Source organism: Plectropomus leopardus, chromosome 21, assembly GCF_026936395.1.
Source record: "Plectropomus leopardus strain MGB_pleo_1.0 chromosome 21, ASM2693639v1, whole genome shotgun sequence".
In the NCBI taxonomy this organism is placed as follows: Eukaryota; Metazoa; Chordata; class Actinopteri; order Perciformes; family Serranidae; genus Plectropomus; species Plectropomus leopardus.
The window spans coordinates 20922510-20933846 of NC_142196.1; the positions used below are offsets into that span (position 1 = coordinate 20922510).

Consider the following 11337-nt stretch of genomic DNA (forward strand, 5'->3'; position numbering starts at 1 on the left):
AATGCTGCCATCTACTGCCTAATACCAGAAATTGACACCAACAGCCAACCATTTGTTCCAATGCCCTAGAAAGAATAGTAAATAAATGCCATGTAACAAGCCTTAAAAAAAACTGAAACCTGCATATTAGTTTAATTTCTTTCAAAAACATGTAAAGAAGGTAATGAGCTACTAAAAGAGAAATGATGCAAAATTTAGCAATAAATTTAAAAAAAGTACAAGACAATTACCTGAATTTAGTAAAATAAATAAATAAGTTATATATATGTATGTGTGTGTATATATATATATATATATATATATATATATATATATATATATATATATATATATACACACACACACACAGAGAGAACAAAGTGTTTTATGTAGTGCAGTGGAGTGCTTTGGTATAAATAGGTCTATTTTGAACACTAATTTGCAAGACCAATGATAACATTTCAGATTCAGAGAAATTTAACCATGAAACAATGAAACAGTAGGCTGAACACATCTAAAAAGAATAAAGATTTGCACTGTATTATTTATTATTATTTATTAGCTTAAAAAAACCCAAAAAATGGTATATTCATTTATACGTGATTTTGCCAATGATACTTTGCTGTTTTATTAATTATTAAATATTTTAGTAGTCGTTAGACCGTGTAACTTAGTTTCACGTTGTACGTAGCGCCGCTGAACGCACCCCCGTAACCAAGGCAATGACGCTATTCTCCGTTACCAAGGCATTCTCAAGGCAAACACTAGCCGGACAGCTAGGCTAGCAAATCTGCCAGATAATCTTATAGCTATGATATAAGCCTCGTTTGGCCTCTTTATCGACTTGAACTATAAGTACAAAACAGTTTACTAGAGCCCTCGACTCCTGCATTTTACTATTAGCTTCTAGTTTGTTCGCTGCGAGGCCTAAATTAGAGGCTGAAACACCCATTTTTCCTCTGGATCTTCAGTGTACAAGCTAGCTAACTTAGAGACGTTAACGCTAGCTGCACAGCCACCATGGTAAGTAGCTGCGATCATTTGCTGTTTATGTGTAGACAGGCCACCTGTTTGCTGTCAGAGGTTAGCACGTTGATAATCTCGCTTTGTTTTATTCAGATACGAGTTAGCAAGCATCTCCAGACGTTTATGTGCAAGCTCATGTGAATAGGCCGTCAGCTATTAGCAGGGGGAAATCCTCTTCAAGTTAGCCATTAAGCTAGTTGTGGTTTCCATTCCAGCCTGTCTCTTTCTTTCTGTCCATTTTTGGTAACGATTTCTTAACATGTGTTTCTCTCCTTGTTTCCATATAGGCTGAATTTGGGTTTAATGAACACCATCAGAATGAAGTCATCAATTACATGCGGTTTGCACGTTCAAAGAGGGTCCTGAGACTAAAGACTATTGACTCATGCTTTGAAGAGCTCAAAGATAGCAGGTGATTGGTCGTGGTTAAGGTTTTGGAATTATTATGTGTATATAAATTCAGCTTAAATGTATTTAACATACCCCCAGTTTGGAGAAGCAGGCTGACTCTAACACAGAAGCTAAGCAATGCACAGCTGTGGATTGGGGCCAGCAACAATATGTATTTTAGGCCCCTAATAAAAGTCCCATCTAAAAAAAAAAAAAAAAATCTGTATCAGTTTAAGTGTATTCTATATTAAGAATAATTCCACCACTTTACTTTTCTGTCACATCAGACTCACACTGGACATGGAAGTGCTGCAAAGTGCACCGATTTCCCATCGAGCACTGCCTGCTTCCTTTTGGCTCCCGTGTTTAGCAATCTGACTGTTCACACTGGACGTGCAAAGAATCTCAGGGCTCACAATCTGCACGTGCTGCAAGTAAATCTTGCAGATTAACAAACTGAGAATTGTGTTGTTATATCACTCTCTTCAAAGCCAGACTATATTGAGGAAAGTAAGTGATGAACACAGGAGCCACTGGTCTACTGGCTTTGAATAGTTATTTTGTTTGTGTTATTGTGTGACTTTGGCATTTAAAACGTTTAGATGAAATTCACACAATAACACAAACTAACAAGCTGATTGAGGTAGCGGTAGACCAGCAGCGTGTTCAGTGAGCTTAAATTACTGTTTTGGTCTATGGAGTTGAGTGAAGCTGTAACAGCTGGTTGTCTGACAGAAAGGATAAAAGGTGAAAATACTCTTATTGCAGCGTACACATAAACTGATACTGAGTTTTCAGTTGGCTTCAATATGTTTCATTTAATTTATTTTCTTTTATTTATAAGGACAAAATACATTCATTAACATTTCTGTAAATGTGCCAGCGTTAGCATCAGTCTCATTTTCAACTGCAGTCCTTTGCAAGATGTTTTGAAACCTGTAAAATGCTAAAATTCACAGAACAGCAGCAGCAGGACACCATAAGGACAGCAACAGATACAACAAACAGGAACTCCCAAGACAGAACACAAGCTATGCAAAGTGACAAGAAACAGTACAAAAGTGTAAAACAATGACACAGCAGCAACATATAGCGTTTTAGCACAAGTAGTTATGCACACAGCATGAAGCAACGACACATCCGCAGCAGTACATCTCTTAGCTCTCATGTTGGACTCCAGCCTGCTTCTTCAAACTGGGGACAAAGCCAACTGCTGCCTACTGTATGTTATTCACTGACTATGAATAAGTAGCCCATACAGTCCCACTTCCAAAAATCTGAACTGTCCCTTTAAGAGAAGGCTATAAAGGCTATAATACAACAATTAAGTGGCTGTCAGTTCACATGTATCTGTAATGTATGTTTCTCTGTGAAGGCTGGTGGAGGAAACCTTCACAGTGGACGAGGTGAAAGAAATGCTGGATGGGCTGCAGGCGGTGGTGCGTGGGGAGGTGGAGATGGAGCTCATTAACACAGCCCACACTAATGTGCTGCTGCTCAGGCAGCTCTTCTCGCAGGCTGAGAAGTTTTACCTTCGACTGCAGAGTGATATCTCAGAGCTGGAGAACAGGTGAGCAGTGAGGGAGGAAGCTGATTCCGACTTCCTGTTAATACAGCAAGCAAATGTTTGACAAAAGGTGACTCAATTTAAATGATTTAAAATGATGTGACAGTTCAAGGTCAAACAGTGTGCCACACCAAGGTAAGATGTGAGTTAGGCCTCTAAAAAACACACAATACACTTTCATGTTCATGAGAAAAACTCCTTCAATTTGTACCACTTCCTCCTCAGTACTGCTTAGGTTTAGATCTTATGTGTGTTACAGTGTGTGTGCCAGGCAAAAAGGTCACTGCGCAACCACATGCTCGCATGCACAATGTGAATTTAACCCTTTTTTCCCCCATTACAATGGTTTCCTTTGTGCAGTGGCGTTAGCCCAAAAACCACAACTTCTGTTATCTTCGCACTATAAACCTTATGTCAGTTCATCATATTTATAAAAAAATATATATTTTGAGACTTCTGCCATCAGCTGAGTACAATAGAGTGATACATGATTATGAAAATTAAAAAAATTAAGTTATGAATTTAAAGAACACAACAGCAATATGAGTGTGTAAAACAGCGACAATAACCCCAGAAACAACATCCTGTTTGTTTTTTTATGATAATTTGTGGGGGACGATGCCAAGTTGATATTAATTTTTCACTCTCAATGAATATTAGCGGCTCATGTTTTACGACTGCATTCTTTTAGGCGGTAAAGTCGCACAAAGCTTGTGGCGTCGTGTGATAACATAAAAATTCTATACAGAAAAACAATCATTTAAAGCTCTAAAAGTCTTGAAAGGTGATATTATCTAGAAGAAACAAGTTATTAAATTGTGTGCAGTAGACAAAACCATATCACCATTTGGGACACTGGGGGCTCTGTAGAATTACTTAAAAGGCCGTTCTTGCTTTTGTAGCTAAGCAGGGATACTGAGAGAGCCTCTTCGTATTACAGGCCTGAAAGGAGCAATGCGGGCATGTATCTATGATACCAGCAATAAAGATTAATCATATTTAAACTGTTGTCAGAGTGTACTTGGCACTCTTGACATTCTGACAAGGACATATTAAGGCTTTTTGGCACAAATATTGCCAGGTCTTAGAGCACAGAGGTTATAAGAGAGATCGACATAACTCAAAATTTAAAGGACTCTGTTCTGAAATTGCACGTGAATTGCAGCTGTTTATATTTTGTTTATTTAAAAGTCAAACCAAAGCACAATGCACATGCCACCCTGTTCCTCTTTTTGTGAGTGAGATTGAGGAAGCTAGTGCTTCCCATGTGCACCACCTTCACATTATCTGATCTGATCTTTAGTATCGGAGCAAAAGGTCATAAAATTCACATTTTGGCAGCTAATGGCTCTTAAAACGTCATGAACTCACTACATTGCAAAGCTCCACAGTACATGCACACAAGTTTGAAAGTCTACGATATTCAGATAAACCAGTGACCTCTGCAACCTTATACTTTGTTAAAAAAACGAGTGTGTTTTGGAGAAGTCTTGTGCTTGCAGTGCACACAGTGGTGGGCGGATAAATAAACCCTAAAGTTGTTTTTTTTTTTCTTGTCAGGGCTCAGCCCAAAAGTACGTGACTGATTCGGTATCTAAAGCAAGGAACACGCCCCATGTCACAGTCTACGTGTGTTAAGCTGCTTTTTAAAAACCACATTTAAGCTTTTTCAGAGAGCTGTTCTGCTCACCACACACATATATCTTAAAACATAAGCTGCATCAAGAACCAGGGTGTTCTTCCTTGCCAAAGATAAACAACTGCCAGAATATGAGGTTATTGTTGTGTCAAAAAACATTGCGGTGGGAAGCTGAACGCTGTGCGAAGAGACTGTACAAATGATTAGATCAGTTACACTAAGAGTTGCTCACAAGATGTTGTCATTAACTTGACGTATAGATAAAATTTATAAATATAGATAATACTCAAAAGATTTCAAGCTTTTTTGTATCCGAAATTCGTCCATTTCTTCTGTCTTCTCTGCCCGTATAGGGAGCTGTTGGAACAAGTGGCTGAATTTGAGAAGACTGACTTTAAAAGCACTGATAAGGTGAGTATAATGTGCAGCTCACGTCGAGCTCCAAACATCGCCATAATGTCATTAATCATGTGTTCAAAGGATATTCACCCCCAAATGAAATTCGGTAGTTTAGGAGCAGCGGGGCATTCCTGTGCATTTTTAAAGTCGTTTTATGTGTCGGATTACCTACCCTTCACACGTAGAAGTCACGCATCACTGAGGTCGACGTGTGGTTTCACAATTCACGGTTTAAGAAAAACAAATCAGCTTTGTAATGCAACACTCTGCTTGCTCTGTCATGGATTCAGCTATTCACACCTCTCCTCAGAAATCAGACCAATAAAAACATGTTTTATACTCAACTGCGCACAGTTAAAAAAAAAAGATATAGCCACTTTTTATGCCTCAGCGCCAGCGAAATATGTGACCCGAGGCATTGTGTTTTTTTGTTGTCCATCCCATTCTCTCCAACGCAATATCTCAAGGACGTCTTGAGTGAATTTCTGCAAATCAGGCACAAACATCCACTTGGACTGAAGGATGGACACATTAGAAATTGGTGGTCAAAGGTCAAAGGTCACTGTGACTTCTCAAAATATGTTTTGGCCGTTCAAGAATCCTCATGCTAATTAGGACAAAATTTCACACAAATATCTAAAAGGATAAAATAATTTTAGATCCAAAAAGCTCAAAGATTAACTTCACTGTTACATCATAATGTTCTGGAAAACCACTTTTCTAACATCATAACTCTGGAACAGAGGGACAGATATTTGATCACACACTGAACTGTGACACTAATCTTTGGTGCTCACGTTGAAACTGTGCTGATTGTATAGCTCTTCTGTGCTGCTGGGTCGTAGATGTGTCTAAAGCATTTATGTTATCACAGACTGTAAACTGTAACTGCAACTTGACGGGTTTACAGAGGCATACAGCCGCAAGACGGTAATACAATTTTAGACACAGAAATAAGAACTTTTCTGTCTAAAGTGTTTACTTCATCCCCAGATAAACCAGGAAACAAGCAAACCCAAGCTAGCACCACTGAATGAAGGCGGGGTGTCTGAACTTCTTAACAAGGTAAAGAAACATATCGCATGAGCCGCATACACAGGTTGATTGTGGAAAGTTGTGCCCTCATGATCATATTCAGGCAATAATACCTGTCTTTAATATTTCTCCAGGAGATCGCGAGACTACAGGAGGAAAACGATAAACTCAAAGCCAGGCTGCGCACTTTAGAATCTCAGGTTTGACGACAAGCCACACAGCACCTTTTTTTTTTTTTTTACAAAAAAAAGAAATCACCCTCTAATTAGGTTGTTAAAACTCTTCTCTGATTGTTTTTAGGCAATGAGTGCTCTGGATGAGAGAAGCAAAGCAGAGAGAGCTCTGAAAGACCTTCAGAAGGTGCAAGGTGAACAGCAGGTACTGTTAGAAAGTTATGCGTACAAATTAGCACCATCGTGTTGTGTGTCATTTTGAGTTTGCTTTTCATTTTACTTCTTTTGTTTAATTTTTATTTTGTCGCGTCTGTCATTTTGTTTTATCGGCTAACTTGGACCTCACATGGTATGTATCCTGCTGAACAAAGTTTTGCTTTTGTCTGTCGCTGTCTATAGTTTAGATTTCGCATTAATAGCAATAACTGCCCTTTAACCCATCTGAACTTGTGTTTTTTGTACTTTTTATTCTCCCTTCAAGCTTGCTGCCAAATCACAGGAGATCAGCAGTCTCGAGGACACAGTGGCAGCGCTGAGGGAGGACTATGAAAGGTCTCTCAGTGCCAACACGGCCTCCAAGAAGGATCTGCAGGAGAACCTGATCTCCGCCAAACATGAGCTCCTGCGAGTGCAGGAGCAGCTGTCCTTGGCAGAGAAGGTACATCACTGTGACGTTTACCTGCAACTGACACTAACCAGCATCTGAAGTTAACATTACAAGCGTTGATCAAATATGTTTGTGGCAGAAAAACGTGCTGTACCGCCCAATAATTGGGACAGTTGGTGTGGGTGTATTGTTTTTATTTATTTATCTTTTATTATTATTATTTGTCTTAATTTATTTTACCATTTTAATTTATTTTTATTTTATTTTATTTGTAGTTTTATTGCTTCTGTTGTTATTGTTTTTGGTCTACTTCTTTGTATTATTTTATATTGACTTTTTACGTCTTGCGTTGTCTGTCTTCTTGTTTTAATTTCATCCATCTCTACCATAGTTTCATCTCACTTGTGTTCATTAGGACTGTTTGGCTTTCTGTTTGCATCACTGTCTATGCATCCCATGTCTGCTTTTTTTGTCAAAAACTCTGTTTTTAAAGGTGCTATATAAATATAAGTAATTATTATTGATTTCATTTGTTTTGCATGTGTTTTTGGTGTGCAGGAGTTGGACAAGAAGTTCCAGCAAACTGCGGCCTATCGCAACATGAAGGAGATCTTGACCAAGAAAAATGAGCAGATCAAAGAAATCAGGAAACGATTGCAGAGGTGAGCAGTTAGTAAGAGTAAAACAATGCAATTATCAGAAATGTGCCATACGTAGCGAGGAATGGCTGACCTCAAAAAACAACCTGCATAAAAGAGGTGGATGTAGCCTCTGAGTCTGAAAACTGAAAAACTGCTTGTAAACTGAAACTGCTTGTAAAGCTCAGAGACCTGACATAGAAACCATCATTTTGCTGCAGACGTGCATGTTTTAGGATGTGAGAATGATTGTGCCCTGATAATTTTATTGCTGCGATTTTGCACAAGTTTGTGATTCATCATGATTAGGTGGGGTTGGATATGGGGATGATTATGTTTGTTGATCTGGTGTTTTTCACTCCGTTTCCATCAAATTCGGTCATTAATTTATTGGTTCCACCTACCTACCGACCCACTGGGACTACGGGCGGACAATGGGAATTTTGCTTAAACCTGGTACAATGCATCTCTCCTTGTTTTATATCAGGTTAATGTTTTATTGTGCACTGTCTCTGTCTAAATTAAAAAATTACATAACATTACGTTACACCTTCACATGAGCCGTGTTCCCGGCTTCTCAGTCATATCCATCCCTAACTTCATCCACCACTACACCCTCTTGCCCAAATTTGGCCACTTCGGGCTCCGAAAAAACAAAACAATGAAGATGGCAAAATGCCACATTAAAGCATCACAGTGGCTACATCTGCTTCTTTCATACAGTCTTTGAGAAAATACAAAAAAACAATGAAATGTTATGGAAAACATTGGCCGAGTTGAATCTTTTTTTTTTTTTTTTACATGTAAAACTGTCTTTCTTTCAAATATGTTTGTCTAATTTCATGTTTGTAAAGCTGGTATTGTGTGTCTGTTTCAGATATGAGCCCAATGAATGAGTTGCGCCCGAGACAGCTGATTAAACAGGTGTCCAGAGGGTGAGACAGGACCAAAATTTACGACTGTGGTTTGGACAAGTAACCACCAGTTCCACTGCTGTAAGACATAAGAGACAGAGAAGAGCACTTCCACGAGGAGTTGCTTATTCATGCTTTATCTGGTATCTTCAGTAGTTATTGGCTTTAGTAAAGAGTGTGTGTGGGGGGGGGGGTCGCACGTACACGCAACTGATCACACTAATGAAGTAGTGACGAACGATAGCCTTCTTCAGCTGTGCTTCTTTTCTACGTCTCGGTTACAGTAGCTCGCAGACTTCCCTCAGTGCTCTATGCAACTCCGATCACGTCCCTGTTTGAAGAGGCCTTGTCCGTCTGCTGAATTGGACAGATCAGCACTGTCTGCCTGAAGCGTTGCAGTCCTATCTATCAGATGGTTATAGGTGATATTTAGCTTTCTTGATAATTGATTAGAGATATTTTTGCTGATCAGTCCTAATTTTAGCAGCCCTCTTTTTTTAAAGTCCAAACATTTTTTAGTTAGGCCGAAGCTTCAGAGTAATATTTCCTGACCCTCTGGGGTCAACCCTGCTTTAATTTAAGACTAAACTGCATTTTACATTAATATATTTCCAATGATCTGACATTCTGTGAAAGTCTCATCATCGAAAATATACCAAAAAGTTTTTGCATTTGTTTTTTTCTGCTTTTGTGTATTGAATGACGCGGATAGTGACCTAGAATGATTTCCCGACTTCCCTAAACGAAGGGCATAGAATATTTTTGTCTGGAATCGGTGTACTTTTGGTATTGCTGTGGGTGATGGAGTGTAAGATTTAAAACAACTGAATATACTATACATGATGTTCATGAAGCAATGCTCTTGTAGAGTATGATACATCTACCCTAAATTACACTAGATGTGCATTTGTTTGTATTGTGCAAAGTATGGGGTAATAAAAGCTGTTAACAAACACATGCGGTCTTTGTGCGTGGTCGTTATCATTTTATTTCAAATTTGCTTTAAGTTAAGCACATATTTTATCATCTGAACATCAAAAATGTTTTTTTTTTATTAAGATTTTATTCTATTATTTTACTTGTACTGTGCTGGCCTCATGAAATTATCAGGCAGAAAGTTCAATATGCAAAGTGAAGGACTGAAACATCTCCAAATTGTCTCCCTCCCCTGGCTCACTGCATGCTGGGAAAGGCTTTTGGATGTTGTTATTCTGATAAGGTAGAAGAATTCAAATGATACATGATTTAATAATGATAGACGTAAGAGTGATTGAACATCACTGTGTCTGGAACTGACTGATTCAACAAGGGGGCGCCAGACTATAATAACGCACACATCTCTAAAATATATACTCCTCTCCAAAGCCATAAAAAGCTGTAAACTCAAATTTATATGGGAATGGATGAGCTCAGTGGTCAAATTTGGCATCAGTTAAAGCAATAACTGTTGACAAATATATGTATTCAAGAGGATGTGGAAGATTCAATGAGCTGTTGTCAAATTGCACCATCACTGGGGGAATGTCCAGAAAATTACATTTATAATAATAGTAATTTTCTATAAAAAAAATATATATATAATTAAAACTATATATATAGTTATATATATTATAATTCAAACTACTTTGCTCCGGTTTGCATGCAAAATAAGGCATCATTAAGTGCTTTAAATGACTAATGAAGAGCCAACAAAAGCAAGTAGTTTATGGTAAATATGTGTACCTTAATATAAAAATACTTTGATGGCATTTTTTTCCTTTTTTGGACAGGACGTGTGTAAAGAGAGAAAACAGAAGCACCTCATTGTAGTGGCAGAAAGCCGTCACCAGTCAGTCAAACATCAACTCTTTTGTTGTTTTCAGTGAAACTCTTAAAGCCACGGCCTGTCTTGACGTAAACCTGCGGTGTGTTTTTTTTTTTAAATATACCCATTTCCTGCAATTTGATTTAATCGCTATCTCAAATAGGCTCTGTATAATGTGAACATTTGTGTGTCTTTGTCTTACTGGCTTCGGGCTTGAGTCAGCATATTCTCTCATCAGAGACATCAGTTCACATGCAAATCATGCTCAAGACTAGAATTATTACTTTGTGGTCGTTTCTCTCCATGCATGTCAAGTTGCACTTTAAATTTACATCCATGTCTGTGAAAACATAGCTGCTTCACGCACATCACCCCAGCAACACAGAATATTTATACAATCAGAACAATTTCAAGGTGGATACCCAAAATCAGTGTCACCAATTCAGTATCAGACCAAAAGTCTCCCCTTCTGTTCCTGAGTGAACGTTTGTGCCAAATTAAAAAAATAAATGAATAAAATCTCTCAAGGTGTTCTTGAAAAAAGGCAGTGTTGCTATGGCTGTATTTGTTGCATGCTAGCCCATCAGGACCAAAAACCTCATAAATTTTAATTAATTTGTGTCAAAAATACATAAGGCCATGACTAGGGTGCATACATTTTTAAGCGGAGCTGTTATGACAGTATATTAAGTGGTTTTGTATAACTTGATGCAGAATCAGAGCGACCAATTCAGTAAAATAAAACAAAACAGTCACAATGTGATTTTAAAAAAAAAATTAAATGCATTTAGTCACTTCATTTGCCTCCTGAGCTGTTTCAAGCTTCTCTAGAGAAGCACCTCATTGTTTTTGCCTTGGTTTGATTTAGTGGCAGAAAGCCATCACCAGTCAGTCAACCATCAACTCTCTTGTTGTTTTCAGTGAAACTCTTAAAGCCACAGCCTGTCTTGATGTAAACCTGTGGTGGTTTGCATGGTGTACTTTTCTACTGGTAGCTGCAAAAAAAAAGGGGCGTGGGTAAAATGCCTCTAAAATGCTAATTAGAAAAAACATGTTGATGGCATACAACACTAAAAACAGAATTAAAGAATTTAAAAAAAATTTGTTCTGCTGTCGAAACTTAAAAGATAAAAGGTGACGTATGTATGAAAATGTGGTTAAACTCT

At 38.1% G+C, this 11337-nt stretch overlaps 1 protein-coding gene across 2 annotated transcripts; it reads left to right on the top strand.

Moving 5' to 3' along the window:
* The first annotated feature begins 704 nt into the window (after positions 1-704).
* Positions 705-9324, top strand: lztfl1 (leucine zipper transcription factor-like 1). 2 transcript variants are annotated; one of them, XM_088072192.1, is made up of 10 exons: positions 705-1002; positions 1293-1417; positions 2771-2965; positions 4955-5012; positions 5994-6065; positions 6170-6235; positions 6336-6413; positions 6708-6866; positions 7374-7477; positions 8331-9324. In XM_088072192.1, exons 1-10 carry the CDS (start codon positions 1000-1002, stop codon positions 8347-8349), a joined length of 879 nt encoding a protein of 292 aa, XP_087928318.1. In that variant the 5' UTR covers positions 705-999; the 3' UTR covers positions 8350-9324. The 2 variants fall into 2 exon arrangements, with proteins under 2 accessions (XP_087928318.1, XP_042366430.1); XM_042510496.2 differs by having other exon boundaries at positions 706-1002; positions 6690-6866.
* The last annotated feature ends 2013 nt before the right edge of the window (positions 9325-11337 follow it).

Excerpts from the sequence above, each read along its gene's own strand:
- lztfl1 (XM_042510496.2), top strand. Across the intron at positions 2,966-4,954 it reads ATCTCAGAGCTGGAGAACAG|GGAGCTGTTGGAACAAGTGG; the intron begins GTGAGCAGTGAG and ends CTGCCCGTATAG. Across the intron at positions 6,867-7,373 it reads AGCTGTCCTTGGCAGAGAAG|GAGTTGGACAAGAAGTTCCA; the intron begins GTACATCACTGT and ends TTTGGTGTGCAG.